Source organism: Myotis daubentonii, chromosome 4, assembly GCF_963259705.1.
Source record: "Myotis daubentonii chromosome 4, mMyoDau2.1, whole genome shotgun sequence".
NCBI classification, from domain to species: domain Eukaryota; kingdom Metazoa; phylum Chordata; class Mammalia; order Chiroptera; family Vespertilionidae; genus Myotis; species Myotis daubentonii.
In genome coordinates this window covers 75585060-75602279 of record NC_081843.1, presented here as the reverse complement: position 1 = coordinate 75602279, position 17220 = coordinate 75585060, and the positions used below count along the sequence as shown (strand labels likewise).

The 17220-nt window shown below is 41.5% G+C and overlaps 1 protein-coding gene across 1 annotated transcript in view; it reads left to right on the top strand.

The window, feature by feature from the left end:
* IQGAP2 (IQ motif containing GTPase activating protein 2) overlaps window positions 1–17220 on the top strand; it is a 269990-nt gene that overhangs the window by 250528 nt on the left and 2242 nt on the right. Inside the window, exons 30-35 of the mRNA XM_059694287.1 lie at window positions 21–162; window positions 7681–7768; window positions 9830–10042; window positions 11095–11255; window positions 12858–12995; window positions 14281–14389. Of these exons, the coding sequence (XP_059550270.1) occupies window positions 21–162; window positions 7681–7768; window positions 9830–10042; window positions 11095–11255; window positions 12858–12995; window positions 14281–14389 (851 nt within the window). The remainder of the gene's footprint in view (window positions 1–20; window positions 163–7680; window positions 7769–9829; window positions 10043–11094; window positions 11256–12857; window positions 12996–14280; window positions 14390–17220) is intronic.

Sequence of the window (17220 nt, the reverse complement as noted above, 5' to 3'; positions counted from 1 at the left end):
AACAATTTTTTTTTCTACAGGGGAAGGAGCCATTGATCCCAATGACCCTAACAAGGCGAATACACTAAATCAGCTCTCCAAGACTGAGATTTCCCTTTCCTTGACAAGCAAGTACAACTTAGGGGACGGTGAAGGTATAGATGGCCAAAGCCTCATGATCAAGTAAGTTTGGGGCTTAAAGGGCACATGTTCCCAATTATGCATCTTAAACCATGCAAATTCAAACAAGGCTAAATCCCCAAATAATTCATTTCAAAATGTCTACATATTGAAATGCATTATGGTTACCCATCAAACAATTAACCAAACAAATGACAATAGACTCTTTATAATTTAAGAGGGAACTAAATATTATAATAGTGTATAAAGCCTGTCTTTTTTTTTTCTTATTGTAATGTGATTATTTTCCTTTAAGAAATGAAGTGATTAACTCAGCCTGTAAAAGTCTTTAGCTAACCCAGGGGACATATCTGTTTCAGAGTGGTCAGAAGATTAGTGAGGAAATACCGTGAACCAAATTTGATTTGTGGTATAAAATAGTTATGTAAAAGGCACACACATGATATGACATAACGGCATCATCTGATCTATTAGCCTTCGTTTCTATTAAACTAAGCCTGGATACACTTATCAGCTTTGACTTAATTTTTACCTTACTTCCCACTCCCAAAGATTTCAAATGAAGCATTCAATTTTTAAATAATAGGGTATTCTTTCCCTCAAGGCCTCCTGCATATTCCATACCAGTTCTTTACCACAGAGTAAGAAAGAATGAGATCCCTGATGGCAGCATAAATTCAAACATAAACCAGGAACACTTGCTCACCAAACAATACAGTTTTTAAGACCTCACATAAACCAAAGGATATGTGTTTGTAAGACCTCACATAAACCAAAGGATATGTGTTTGCACATTAGAACAGTGCATATTGGGGTGAGATGGAGACTGGACATGGAAATAGAGACACAAGAAGTAAATGTGTCTTTAAGTAATACTTCACACAGACTTCCAAGCTGCATGCCCTGAGTTCTGAGGTTGCTTTCATTTGTGACAGGAGCTTCTATTCTGACCCTGACATGCTTCAGACAGCACTCATTTCCAGTTGATGTTTTTCCAGATATTCAGACCATGGCCATAAAAGTGTATTCGGTGTGCTGTGTTGTGATGTGTGCTGCTTCCATTACGCTTTCTTATTTTATCCTCCTATCACCTAAGGCTCTATTCGTTCATGTAGCAAATATCTGAGTACTGGTGCTGTGTCCACAGCACTGGGCTTGATGCTGGGATACAGCAGTGAGCAAGCCAGGACAGGTCCCTGCCCTCCAGAGTCTGAAGTCTGATGGTGGAGAGCACAGCTCAACTGCAGGACAGAGGACAAGATGCAGGACTCATCCATAACCTTGGCCTCAGCGCATTGAGTGCAGTTCCTTTAGACTGCTGATGACCCAGGCAGATTAAAGTTGTGCAGCCAGAACACAGGGCAGAGCAACAGAGCAAAGGGGGGAAATGGTGCAGTCTACTCCCTGGGTTCCTCTGAGCAAGTGGCAATGATAAAGGTAACTGGAAATACAGATTGTGTGTTCCCGCCATACAAATTAAATTAGGTCAAGTATCCTATGATCTCATAAGCTTTGTGCTTAGAAATAATGCAAAGACATTTTTTTTCATAATCGGTTTTGTCTGCTATTTGAACATCATTTTCTAAATGCGCTCAGTGAAATGCCCGCATTCATGAGTGTAAATCACAATTTCTATAGTCTAAAATATTAAATAATTTAAATATCATATGTACTTATGCTTATTTCTGAATGTGAGTCCCATGGTTCTGCCAGTTTTGGGAATTCGTGTTTTTAAAAGCAAAACTAAAAAAGTCGGGCCCATCTGTCTTAGTCAGGGAAACCTGGGCCTTGTCCTGCTTGCCCCAGCCCTAGAGGGGTTCCCTCCCAGCTCCCCACTGTGTGCTGAAAACAGATAGTCTGTCCCTTTAATATCCATGCTAAGTAGAGCCAGTCAGTGGTTTTATTTCAAGATTCTTTCGGCTACTTGGGTTCTTTGCAATTCCATGTGAATTATAGAATCTTTTCCATTTATACAGAAAAGGCTGTTGGGCCACTGTCTTAATAGACTTGATAATTCACTGCTTTCCTAGACCTCTGGGGTCTAGAGAGCCTTCCTTTTGGCATGCCTCAAGATCCTGTTGTTTGCATACTTCACTAAATAGTCCAGTGATCAATGAGAATATTGACTTGAAGCTTGGCCAGTTAGCTGTCCCTGAAAGTGGAATTTGGGTATTGCCCAAAGATTCAATAGAGTTAGCTCCAGAGGTTAGGCAAGCCTTACTTCCAAATACATTATATTTTAAGTATATATTTTTAAATCTTGCTACTAATAGATAATTATAAAATGTGTCATGACAGGGAGCTTGGAGACCATCTAGTCTGAGTCTTGTATCTTTGAGGTGAGGAAATTAAAGTCTAAAAATTCTAAAAAGCAAGTAGCTAGTCACTGACATGCCTTAAATTCATATCAGATCATTGAAGTTCTATTAATATACACTTTGAAATGCTGACTTATGGGGATGATTTTTTCCAAGCTAATAAGCCAAATTCCTAACTCAAACATACAAAGTAGTTTTTGAGACTCTTCATTAGAGAACCAGATTTAACTAAAATCTGACAATGCCTTCAGAAATTACTATGAAGTTTATAATCATGGAATGTAAATAGTTGGAACATGAAAATACCTGACTTTTCTCTATCAGAAATTATTTTGCTTCCTTGTTAAATGAGTTGTGTTTTTCACTTTTAGAAATGCCCTTTTATGATTCATTACAAAATCACTAGCTTTCCAGTAATGAGAAACTCGTATTTTTGGGGGTCTCTACAGTAGCAGAATTTGAGGCATTGTTCATCCTTATGCCTATAAATTTAATTCCATGCTAGTTGCATAATTCTTACTAATTAAATGAGGATGAAAATGATAATGCTAGCAAATAACCTGTATAGGGACTGTCCTATAGATATAGATAGATAATAGCATACATAATATAATAACATATATAATGACATTTATGTCATGTAATACTCTCAACAACTCCAAGAAGTAGAGGTTATTAACTATATTTTACAGATGAGGAAATTAGGCACAAAACAAACAAAAAAAACCTTTTCTAGGGAGTGTAGCTAGTCAGTGGATCATAGATTCAAACTTAAAAGATCTTAAATCTTCCAGGGACCATTTTCTTGGTCACCAGGTTTTTCCATTCTTTGTACTCTCAAGAATCTTAGCATAATTATTGAGAGCAATAGCAGAGCAGTTATTGCATACCTGATGCTGGGGCATCTTTCCAGGCCGAAGAGAAGGAGTGACTGACAGATGGAAGGGACATGAAGGCATGTAATTGGAGCAGGAAGAAACATTTGATTGTCTCCCTTCTGTGTGTCTGTGGAATAGGGAGCCTCAGTTTGGGTGATTGCCACTTTGTCAGTGCTAGCAAGCACGGTGATAGTAAAAGAAGCAGCAAAAAGAAAAGGCCTGGTTGAGGAATTCTAGGAAAACCTGGGATTACAGGGATTACAGCCTCAATCTGTCACTTATTAGCCATGGGACTCAGAGCAAGTCACCTGACCCTCAGTGTCCTCAGCCATCAATCAGAGAAGAGGGGGAGGAGGAGGAAGGGCTATGATGAGCAAATGAAGTCATGCATTAACACCTTGTAAATTAGAAAAAATACCCAATTGTAAATCTCATGATAACTTACAATTCATCTTAAAATATGTGATCCGTATGGCCTTTGTTATTAAGCTTCTTTTTCTACAAAAGTATGTGTGTAAGTAGAAGGAAATATTTGTGGTTTTTAATCATACTTAGCTGTCTGAGTGCTTAAGTTGTCATCTCTTAAGAATTTTTTCCTGTCACATGATTCTGTTTAGGCGTCCATCATCCCAGCTGAGAGCTTTCCTTGCTTTTTTGTCCAAACTGGTATGAGAGCTTAAATAGCTAAGGTGATATGTGAAGTTGGGCGATCAAATGTGTAATCATGTTATTAGAATTTTAAACAACTGGAAATACTCCTGAGCTTCCACGACACAAATTTCTTTTCAACCTTGGGTGCACTGTAAGGCAGATGGCAGAAGGGGAGGCTCAGAAATGCTACTGGTCAGAGTGTAATACCAGATGCTGTATGAGTGGAATCGCCAAACCTAAGGGGCCACACCAGTTTACAAGCGTCATGTAGTCTCATGTACCGACAGTGGGATGTGAGCACAGCTATGATGAATAAGCAGCCTGGTGTGTGTGTGTGTGTGTGTGTGTGTGTGTGTGTGTGTGTGTGTGTGTGTGTCTGTCTATCTGTCTGTCTCCTTCCCCTCTCTCTCTTCCTCTCTCTTCCTCCCTCTCCCCCTCCCCCCTCTCTCTCTTTCTCTTTCCCTAATTCTTCCTCAGAGTTAATACCTCCCCATTCAGATAGGGCGCCAGAGCCTTTGGTTTTGTCAGCCTGTCTTACATATTGTTTGAAGTCATGGGGCCAGTACTCTAACCAGATGATTTATGCGGTCATACCATATCGAGAATATTGTGTTTGCATTGGGGTGGGGAGCAGGACGCGCCTTTGGCTCGCTGGCAAACTGAAATGTGAACAGAACTATGAACTCTCTTTAAATTCAGTTGTGAGGGGCTTAAGGAACAGGGATTTCACTTGGGAAAAGAAAAATGGTGGGAAGGGGATGGGGACATAGTCCTGGCACCCCCCGAGGGTCGAGGAGGGGTGAAGAAGGGAGCTCAGCTTGTTTCCCGCAACTCTCAGAAGCAGAGTGACCTTTGTAACCACTGGCCCTCTTAGGTCTTAGTCACCTTATTTGTCAAACCAGGGGTGAGAGTCTTTCCCAAAGGTGCCCCCTTGTGCTGAAGTCCTGAGACTGACCAGGTCCAGGGAGTGGACTTCACGGGAAGGCAGGCCTGAAAGAGCTTCCCATTTAAGAAGGGAGCGTTCCAACGCTGCACTCACCAAAGAAATTGAATGTGGAGGGGTGGGGGGCAGGATGGAGGGGTGTAAGAGATCAACCAAAGGACTTGTATGCATGCATATAAGCATAACCAATGGACATAAGACACTGGGGGGTAGGGGAGGCCAGGGGATTGTCAAGGGCGGGGGGGAAAAAGGGACACATATGTAATACCCTTTGTAAGACTGTAAGCAGTAAAATAAATTAAAAAAAAAAAAAAGAAATTGAATGTGAGCCACGCAACTAGCTTTAAATTTTCCAGAAGCTACATTTTTAAAAGAAACAGATGAAATTAATTCTGCGTTAACCCAGTATGTGCAAAAGTGTTGTTTCAATATGTAATCAGTGTAAAAAGAATGTTAATACATTCTTTTTTCATACTAAGCCCCGAGAACCCGGTGTATGTCTCACACTGGCAGCACGCCTCCGTTTGGACCTGCCACGGGTCAGGGGCTCGGGTGCCCCGGTGGCCAGTGGCTGCCGTGTTGGGCAGCACAGCTTTCATGCTTGCGACATGTCAGACCCCAGCGAACGAAGGGCTTTACGTAAGCTCTTCATTTACTCCTTGCATCAGTTCTCAGGGAGATTCCCATGATATCAGGGGTTTTTTAAGTATAAGGATAATATAATTCGCACAAGTGCACACAAGCCACGGGAGCCTCAATTTGACCCCAGATCTGTCTCATCCCCGTGTTCTTAACCAGTAGGCATACGGCGGTGGGGAAGGGGGGGGGGTAGTGAGTCCCCATCATGAAGCTGGATGAATGGCTACTTCCATGTAAGATGTCAGGGTTAGAACTTGGCAGTGGATTCCACGGGCCTGACATACAGCAGACGTCGAAGGAAAGGGAGGCTGTATGGGCAGCTTATCTTCCAGCATCTCCTGGACAAATAAACATTCGTTAGCCCTGGCGGGCACGCTTGAGCAGCCCCAGTCATTTCGGTCATAGATAGCTTCTCTGCAGAGATGAGCTGGGAGTTTCCTGGAAGCATATATCATAAGTACTTCCTAGAATATTACTTTAAATAAGAAATGTCACTGTGCGTGTTTTTAAAATCATCCAAAGCTTTTATTTTTAACCCGATGTTCCTGTTTCAGACAGTTATAATGCTGATTGGGGGAGGGGTTGTGTGGGGAGCCACGGCAGCCTCAGAAACAGCGCCATCTCCCACGTGGCTATAATTAGCTGGGTGCCCACCTTTGACTCTTGACAGCGTGTTTACCTGCGCGCTCCCAGACAGCCCATAAATCCCCAGCAGGGAAGGGTCATGGGCCAGAGGAAATGGCTGTGATCATTCTTCTCATACAGACTTGCAATAAGTTAGAAATGAGAAAAATGATGTTTACAGATGGCTTATTGGATTTTACCCTATTTTCAAAAATAACAAGTTTGGAATTAACTTGGAGGGTTTCCTCTGTCGTTTGCGAGCAGCTGTCCGACGCTTCCGGACATGAACATGGTTTTGTTTTCGTTTCCATTGTCCATGCTGTGTGAACATTTCCTGCTGCAGTTGAGAAGTTCAGCGTCCAGTGAGACCATGTAATGCCTTTGAAAGAACTGAGGTCCAGTGCAACCACAGGACCGCACGAAAAGTGAAATTTCAGACAGTGACTAGACCTGTTTGTAACATCAGGCAGCTTCTCTTGCTTCCTTTGTTTGGAAGGGACGCTGTATCCAGTAGCACTGTCCCCACTTAGGGAAAAGTGAGCCAACTTGACCATTTGCCTTTTATGTTAAAACTAGAGGCCTGGTGCACGAAATTTGTGCAAGGGGCTTGGCCCCCAACCGCCACGGCGGCTGCCTCTGCCTCGGCCCCCACCACCGCGGCTTCATCCAGAAGGCCGTCCGGAAGGACATCCGGTCTAACTAGCATATTTCACTTTTACTATTATAGATCCGTGTACATAATGACATAACCTGATCTTTAATTAGGACGGGGTGGCCGAATACCATAAAGAAGGCACTTCCAGAGGAGTTTTCCAGGTCTTAACTCTTTACTGAGCAGCTCTTCCATTCTCCACCACCTGAAGACAGGAACCCAAGCCAGTCTGTTAGTTCCTCCACCAGATGAGAGGTTCTTCAACACCTGGCTGCAGTGTCGGCCAACAGACAAACCATGCCCCCCCACCCCCACCCCAACCTGCCCCCACAGCCCACACAGGGCGCCTGTCACACTGGCCTTCCAACCATTTCAGAACTTTCTCAGAGCAGGAGAGATAGCCCTGGCTTCTAAAGTCCTACAATGTATTCAACAGTCTCCAAAGTTTTAAAGTTATTAAAGTCAGGAAAGAAGGATATTAGGGATCATTCCCGCACCCTCTGTGGTAGCAGCCAGATCAGCAGCACTTTTTCCTCCTCCTCCACAAAAAGTAGCCTCCGTCTAAAAAGGAGGAAAAATATTTAGATAAGGAATCGTTCGGCATACTTGTGCCCGTGTTACTGACAGTGTAATCCTACTATATCAGGCATAGAAAATCCAGGCTTCGATTATCAGGCGCTCACAAACTTTCCGGAGCCTTAGAGCAGATGTGGTGAATTTCTGCGAGATGGTGTTATTTAAGGAATTACCTTCGAAGCTTTATTTCTGTATGTGCTGTGCACTCCCTCGGAGAAGCAGATTTCTGTACCCGAGGGCCGCTGTCTGAGTCTGTCTCTTCTCTCTCTGTTTTGAAAGGACCAAAAAACTGATCATTGATGTGATCCGGAACCAACCAGGAAACACATTGACAGAAATCTTAGAGACACCCGCAACTACACAACAGGTAATTGGTCTTTGGATTTAAAATAATAAGTACCATAGATATGAGTTCATTTTATTAACCTTCATGCCAAATGTTTACAACTACCTCAGAGCAACTATATCTAAAATGATTTGGAAGTAAGGAATTTTTATCTATTACTCTGGCCAACTGAGTTCAGCTATATAGGAAATCCATATGGAGAATCAAGGAAGTAGAAAATGCAGCGCTGCATTTAGGCTGAAAGTAATTTTGTCCTGGACTAGGAAGATAGTTCTGGGTTTTTCAAAGCTTCTGAATATTCATCATAAACTTTATCAGTCAGTAGCCAGGCGGATAAGTCAGTTAAGAGATAGTTCTGGTCGACAGGATGTAGACAAATACCTTTCATATTTTATGTTTGCTAACTCGAAGAAACGAAGTGTCTCACATTAAAACTTTTCGAATTCTTCAGAAGCAAACGTCTTGAGCCTGTTGGGTCATGGTACCATTATCCTGGTGTAAGTAACTGAAGTGTCATAACAATCTTGCATTAAAATCTTTATCAGCATCTTTTAAAATGCATCAGTGCCCTGGCCAGGTGGCTCAGTTGGTTCCAACGTCATCCCAATCACCAAAAAGTTTTCGGGTTCCATCCCCAGTTGGGACACGTATGGGAGCCGACCTACCTATGTTTTTCTGTCTCTCACTCTCTCCCTGCCAATAAACATATCCTCAGGTGAGCCTTAAAAAAGAAAAACATAAAATGGATGTTGTTCAGTTAAGTTCTGAATTAATTTCAGTGTTGCTTTAGTATCAATAATTGCCACTCCCTAAACAAACGTTGACAAAATTATTTAATTAGTTCTTTCGTAGAAGAACTACACATAATCTTCCTGAATCATTCCTAATTAAATTGGTTGCCAAGAAATCATTCTGTCACAGTTTTTAAAAATATAAAATAAAATTAAGTTATCTGATGTTAGTTAATGTATGGATATTTTTAAAGCAATGTAGGTAGAACATCCTACTAATTTAGTATGAGAATTTTAGTCCTTATTCATATTTCATTTTTCCCCATATGTAGCATAGTCACTAAGAACACAGACTCCCAAGGTCAAGTATAGCTCTGTACCTCCTAGCTGTGTAACCCTAGGCACCTAGAAATATTTCCGTGCCTCGCTTTCCTCAGTTGTAAAATGGGAAGAATAATAACAGTACCAATTCACAGACAGGAATAAATGAGTTAAAACATGTTAAGAGGGTAGAATAATACCTGGCACGTATTAAGTGCTCAATAGCGTTGGCTGCTACAGCTACTATTGCTGTTTATTGCCGGCCTGCGAAATTGTTCCTGTGCCCATAATGGTGACCTGTGCACTGTGGGTCTGATAACATTTGTGTCCTTAAACTTTATCTACTATGTCAGTCAATTGTCTAGCACAATGAAATAGAAAGATTGCAGTCCCTTTTATTACTGTTTTTTAAAACTATCCAAATTACATTCATTCATTTACTTATCGTTTATTTAGGAGCTTACCACTTGCTAGAATATTTTTATTCCCTTTGGTTCAAAGAAAGCCTGTAACTTTTTCAGAGATGGAAGTTTGAGAATGATTCTCTCAGTCTCTGACTGCCTTCTCGGCTTATGAACCTCCATAAATAGGGCTGATGCGTGAGGGTGTAGCTGAGTTCTGCATGTTCAGAGTTCTCACAGCCATGTGTTGTTGTTGTTTTCATGGGTAATTTAGTTTCAATTTCTTCAACTGGACTATCCAGGAATTCAAATCCTTCCATCCAGGGAATTACAAATATCAGTTATCCATTGTATTATGTCCATGATGAGAGCGATTTGTTACCTTAGCAGGAAAGTAGCTATTGGACTTTGTCCCCAGAAGGCCTGACACCGCTGCTATGTTTCTCAAAAAGGTGAAGTAATTCCTTCCCAAAGATCTACCTCAAGACCCATGAAGAACACATCTGGTCTCTGGACTTTGGTTTGAGGACTTCTTTCATGTTGACATTCGCTTGCCTTGTGCAGGTTCTAAATCTGTGGGATTAGGGAGTCAGAGAAAAAGCAACAGCTTGATATTTTTCGCTTTTCAGGAAACAGCTCATGCCACGGACATGGAGAGCCGTGCAATTAAAGATTCCAAGGCTCCAGAAGAAATGAAGGATGGACAGTCTATGATGGAAGATGCACAGCTGCCCCTTGAGCAGAAGAAGAGGAAAATCCAGAGGAATCTTCGGACATTGGAACAGATGGGACACATGTCATCCACAAATAAATACCAGGACATTCTCAATGAGATTGCCAAGGTTTTTGGAAATAACATTCTTTCTTAGCAGACATTTGCTAACCATGGGTCACATTCTGAGCGATCTGGGAGGTGACACGAGGGATTCATACTTGTATACGCCATGGTCAATATTACAGATTGTTAAGGTTTCAAAGCAGTTGATGACTTTTAATAATGATCATAATTCCCCCGAGTCAGTATAAGAGTTGACACATACCGGAAATAAATGCTCCGGAAATGTAATAGACACGTTTCATCTTCTGAGCAATACCTACTGGTCCCAAGGTGACCCTTTTCGGAGAGTTCTCTCTGGAGCTGTTAGTTGTCTTATTGCCCACTTGCTCTTAGGACCTGCTACTGAGGTGGTAAATTTACGTCCCTGAAAATGTGCCTCTAAATGCAGTTCTGACTTAAAGGTTAGCTTCTGTTTTCTCATCCCGTATTTTTACAGTTGAGAAACTTCCTGAGCAGAGGCTCTCAAATTAGTGCAAGGAAACATCACAGGAACTGGCTGAGATCTGTTTGCCAAGGATAAGAAAGTATATGGTTTCAAAGGATATTTGGGTTCAAAGGACATTTCATTCTTTTTATCCACACACGCTCTTTAAAATGGGTCTAGAGGTTAAGAACAGTTACGTGACCAGAGAAAAACATTTCTTACTTCTGGGAGGGAAGTGCACTCAGCTCCGTGCTTCCGTGGAACATCATGGTCAGTTCTAGCAGCGGCTGTTTTCTCGCAGCAGATGACTCAAGGGAAGCAGTGCTTCTTTCTGTAGCTCTGGGTGGGAAATTTTTCTCTTTGAGAATGTGTAGTAGAGAAACCAATGCTTCTTTGCTTTCCCATCAAGAAAAAAATAAACCTTAGCAACTCTTTTAAAGTGAAACATGGGCACTTGCCAGTTCAGAAGTGAAGAGGGAAGGGTGTGAGAGATTACAATAAAGTCACTGAGATAAACAACAAGTTAACAGTCACAAATTCCGGTTTGATACTTGATACTCATCTTGTCTCAAATTGGCAAGGTTGTAAAGCTCACTTCTGCTTAAATCTCACATAGCTTTTACTTGTTTTAGGATATTCGAAATCAAAGAATCTATCGTAAGCTTCGAAAAGCTGAATTGGCCAAACTGCAGCAGACCTTGAAAGCACTTAACGAGAAGGCAGCATTTTATGAAGAGCAAGTTAATTATTATGACACCTACATAAAGACTTGCTTAGACAACTTAAAAATAAAGTAAGTTAAAATCATATATTCACTTGCAATGTCATAAGTTATATGGGATGTCAATTCTTTTATAGTCTTGGGCTGTTGGGTTGGGTTTGGAAGCATCTTTTTGCTTTATTTTATAACCAAAAACTAGAATCTCAATTTTATGAATTGGCACTGTGAACTAAAAAGTCAGGACTGAATTTAGAAATGTTGTAATTCCCCATCAGCATAATTTTATACCTGAAATTAAAGTAGCTTTAACACTTGGGGAAGAACTTTCATTATTTTTTTTTGTCTTTTTTAGTCAAAAATGTCTTTTAAGCACTTTTATAAAAAATAAAGCCTACTCTTGTTTTTTGGAATGTTTACAATAAACAATTTATACTCTTGGTAATGTTAGATAACACCAGATATTTGCTAATTGCATAGCAGCCTAATGATTTTAAATTGCTTAGAGGTTTTAAAAAATCATTATTGATACAAAAGATAAAATTTGGCAGTTCTCTGTTACCCATTAGCATACATAGCATAGATTTTCGATATGCATTATAGCTATTTTTAATGAGTATTATTTGTTCATAATTATTCTTATCGTTAGACTAAGGTCAGTACCTAATAAAATTTTAATTACCCTTTTAAAAAGATAATACAGTATTTTTGTGTAATGCTTGTTGTCAACCTGACAGTAGGAAATGGTTCTGTAGGGAAAAATATATTCCATTAATCTTAGAAGCTTGATTAAGGGAAATAACCAAATGTCAGCCACACTCGTGTGGGCCCCACTAGCTCTGAATTTTAATTCATTTGCTTATGGCCTGTAAATTATTTTTACTCTATCCCTGGGAGGAAAAAGTTGGTCAAGTTAACATTCAGTAGAAATATTAGAAGTTTTAGAAACTTAAGAAATGTTAGAGGTTTTCTTTACATATTTATTGCAGACTATGTCAGACTTCGGTTTGAATTACAGACTAAACTAGTTGAAGGCATTGTACAAGCTCTGCAGCCAGAGGAGCTGGGTTTGGGCTCTGATGCTCTCTCACATTGTGTGATCTTGAACCTGTCCGATGAACTTCTCTGGAGCCCCAGGTGTCTCATGTAAAGGTGAATGAGGAGTGCCAGCCTCAGAGCTAAGTGGAATAGCATATAAGAAAGGAATTTTATTTCAGAGCATTATGGAAATGTTAATCTTGCAGATGTGAGGCAATACCTATAAAGCTCTTAGAACCGTGCTGGCTACAGAGTATTTGTTGAAGGAATTAAAGCGGCCCTAGGGATACATTCACTCAGGAGTACACAGTTCACGTGATTGCACCAACGCTGCTTGCAGAATGACTTAATAGGGCCGCTTCGAGATGTCTGAAAAATAGAGCGCAAGTTTTATGAAAAATATTAGTCTGTAATTCAGACTCCGTCACTTTGAAAATAGTTTCCCCTTAAGCAGTGCATAGTGAGGTTTTACTGCCCGGGGAAAATTGTCGCCTTCTATCACAAAATAGAAAGTTGCATGTCCGGGGCCATGGGGGCCAGGTCTGCACAGTGGTGCACACCTGGGGCATGGTTATTGCATTGCCAGAAACATCCGGGTTTGCCATCATGATGACAGACGGCGTGTTCTTCTTTTGCTAGAAACTCTCGGCGGTCAATTAAAGTAGACGGGAAAGGAGAGTCCAAGGGGATGAAGAGGGCCAAGCCAGTGAGGTACACGGCTGCGAAGCTGCATGAGAAGGGTGTGCTGCTGGGCATCGACGACCTGCAGACCAACCAGTGAGTGTGACCTGGAATCCGCACAGGACACGCACCTCTAACCGCCCCTCACGTCTCACTCACGTTCCTCGGGTTCCTGTGGCCTTGGAGGAGAGCTTCATTTGGTCTGTCAGGGCTTACCCTGGGTGACAGGTGATGGGGAGATACGTGGATTGTCATCTCTAGTCTTCCCAGCCGGCCTTGAGCATCTGGTGGGTTGTATGAAGGGCTTATCAGGTTGTGTTTCCCATGGCCTGGCCAGTGTGTCTGGATTTGCCAGCCTCCCTGATCCCTCTGAAAGAACGGAGTCATAGCAGGGAGAATGAAGGCTGCCTTCTGGTCTCAGTAAATTAGACGATTTAGCATTGGAAAATAGTGCCTTTCTAATTTCAAAGCCACGGACTGTGTGCCAACGCCTGGGTCTGACAGGCCAGCCCCATGCTATTAGGGGGTGCCTTTGGCGTGGAGGAGGAAACCACACCCTCTGCATCCCCACCCCGGGTGCCATCAGGTTTTCCGTTTTAAAGGGACCTGGAAAGCACCAAATGAACAAACAAGACAAACACAAAAAGGCATGGACACAGATGACAGTATGGCGGCGGCTATCAGGGAAAGAGGGACCCAGGAGGTAGTAAAGGGTAAAGAGGGTCAAACATACGTTAACAGAAGGAGATTTGACTTCGAGTGGTGGGCACAGTGCAATATATAGGTCATGTATCATAGACTTGTACACTTGAAACCTACATAATTTTATTAACCAATGTCACCCCAATAAATTTCATTACAAATAAAAATTTAAAGGGACCATGAACCCGATGCCCCATCACTCCCTGTCCTTTGTCTGAGGGAAGCCAGATTCACTGCTCCTAACTCCTCACCTTCCTTCAGGGCCTGGCTTCTATTCCATTTCTCCCATCAAACCTGACTGCACTGACTCAGAGAAAATGCTTCTTCCTATAAAATTTACCCCCTCAAGTACTTAACTAGCCTGTCAGTGCTATGAGTCAATATTCAGTTCTCATATTCTGTGAATCCCCCGTATTTCCAACTATATTGTATGCTCTTTAAGAGCAAGGACCATATTTTACATTTCTTTCGTCATAAAACACCTACTCCGGTGCTCTGTGAGTTACCTCAACAAGAGCCATGAAGCATCGTTTTAGTGAGCAGAATGGGGGAAAGGATGGGAGGTTTGGGATGACTTAGACCATTCACTGAGAATGATAACTAAGGATTCCGTTAATGTGTTTCAGCTGTAAGCATGTATTTGTAGTTCCACATATGTGACTGTCCCTTTCTTCGTTAGGTTTAAAAACGTTACATTTGATATCTTATCCACTGAAGACGTGGGCATCTTCGATGTCAAATCCAAATTCCTGGGCGTGGAGATGGAAAAGGTGCAGCTCAATATTCAGGTAAGCTGGGATTTCTGAGAACGGAGGGTGAGCCCTGAAATTGCCTCTTCACGATGACAGTGAACTTCAGCAAAGAAGGCCAGTGTAAGCCTTATTGGCCAATATTAGCTTTGGATGCATTGATTATTTTTTAAAGGCTGTGATTTTTCAAATTCTTGGAATTTAAAATGCTTTCAGGTGGTAAAACCACGTTTCCATTTTGAAGCGTAGAGAAGAGTAGGAAAGCGTTCGGAGCCATTCGGTGGAGGCTGGAGAGTTTCCTTCAATAGGAACTTGCACTTCTTTCTAAGACTGAGTGTGCCCAGGATTGGAGCTTTCCATTTGCATTTCTCCTCCTTCCTCCTTCCTCCTTCTTCCTCCCTCCTCCTTCCTGGAGTGTTTTTACATGTTTCTTAAATCTATTCATTGGTTTGGGATCATATGAATGGACGACTTTGTGCAAAACAGGTCACTAAAAATAGAAAAATGATATTTGCAGTCCGAGTTCTTGTTATTTTCTCATAAGAACTACATTTAAGCCAAATATACTTGAACAGAAACTGAGAAACCCAGTCTGTGTGTTACCGTCCTCCAAAAATGAAGGGAAAGTACAACCAAACATTTAAGTTCATCTGCTCCCAACTTTTTAATTCTTAGCACAGAATCAATTTAGAGAAGTAAGTGAGTTTTCTTTTTTGTATAAGAATTTTTAAATGGCAATGACGCCTATTTACCTGGGTCCCAAACTATTTGTATGAAATGGTTTTCAGGTATTCTACATGAATCATCTTGACAAGCCCCTGGGCATGATGTACGTCCCAACCTCACTGACCGCCCAGCCCAGCCCAGCCCTGAGAGCCCTGACATTACCTCCCTCCAGGGAGCAGATACCAGAGCCCTCTTTTCTATCTAGCCTTCTTGTAACTTAAAACGAAAATGGGAGCTAAATGGGCATGATAAAAACAGTGAGACAATGGAGTAAATTAGAGTATAGAGAGAGAAATAAAAGACACTGTAATTATGAAAAGTATACTTAAATAAACAGTATTGTTTTCTAACTGAATTTAAATATCACTAACTATCCATCTAACAATTTAACAATTTAAGTCTTGAGTTACTTCATGTAACACTTTGACAAATATGGGAAGAGAAAAGAATGCTCTCTGGTTACTGATTCTTCTCCAGAGATGGCAGACATACCATGCGATTGCCAGGCAGGCAAGGACCCAAGACCCATCAATATCAACTGGACGGATGAATGCCAAGTGACCAAGAGACCCCTGTTTAGAAAGGCCTCAGAAATTCCATGCCATTTCCTTTGAACACGGATGCAAATACCAAATTTTGTTAAGGATTTAGTATGCAGTGGGATCAGCTATTCATACCATTCATTTATCCACATAATTGTGAAATGTTACTCCTTAGCTAATAAGCCCCAGATTTTTAAAGTCATTACCATATCAGCAAGACCACCTATAAGACTTGCAAGGCTCGATGTAAACTGAAAATCATATTCGTTTTTATAATTATTGAGAATTTCAAGATGATGACAGCAGCACATTAAAGTACAGGGCCCTTCTGATGGTGAAACCCTGCACAGGATGAATGTCCAAGGAGCTGGCCCTACACATATTACCTGTCAGACATAAAGTCAGGCTTCTATACGTATAGCTTTCAGACAATCACATTATCAAGTGAATTACCAAGAGAAACTTGATGGCCAGATCTTTACTCTGAGTCAAGAATTTCTAACAGCCCTAGCTGGTTTTGCTCAGTGGGTAGAGCGTCGATCCAAAGGCTGAAGGATCTCGGGTTCAATTCCAGTCAAGGGTGCTTACCTCAGTTGCAGGCTCATCCCCCGGGTCTAGTCAGGGTGCATGCGGGAGGCAACCAATTGATGTGTCTCTCTCACATCGATGTTTCTCTCTCTGTGTGTCTCCCTCTCCCTTCCACAAATCAATGGAAAAATATCCTCAGGTGAGGATTAACAAAAAAAGAAGTTTCTAACAGGTCCAAGGAAGATGCCGTGTAGCATTGTGTCTAGGTTTACTTCAGCCCACTCTTCCCTTAGTTCCTAAAGGTTATATCCTATATCTATAGGCCAGTGATGGCGAACCTATGACACGCGTGTCAGAGGTGACACGCGAACTCATTTTTTTGGTTGATTTTTCTTTGTTAAATGGCATTTAAATATATAAAATAAATATCAAAAATATAAGTCTTTGTTTTACTATGGTTGCAAATATCAAAAAATTTCTATATGTGACACGGCACCAGAGTTAAGTTAGGGTTTTTCAAAATGCTGACACGCCGAGCTCAAAAGGTTCGCCATCACTGCTATAGGCTATATACGTAACAGGAGGGTGAGATTTACATGAAGATGTTCTGCTTATACAAATGCTTGTGCTTACTGAGGCTGCAGGGTTGGCATTCTCCCTTTCCCAGTTGAAGAACAGAGGTGCAGAGAGCTGATTAGGGAAGAGGCAGCTGGAGTCCACGGCCTTCATTGCTCTGCTCCACTGCCTCTCTCACAGGTTCCAGCCGATCCTGACAAGAAAAGGGTTTGCAGATACCTTGATCTCATATGCCCAGTAACTCTCCTGTGAGGTTAAGAGTGTTACCCTCAGTTTACACACAAGGAAACAGGGGTTATGTGACACTGCAAGATCACAGGATAGCAAATGGTGGAGCTAAGACTAAAATCTGGTCTTCCAATGGCAAGTGTAATGATTATATGTTCTCTGCTCCCCACCTGGGGGGCCCAGCTAATTCCCCTGCATTGGCCATTCCTTCTCAACTTAATTCTATTGATTTCTTTTCTAAGAGATTTGGATGAACAGACTTTGCCTTTC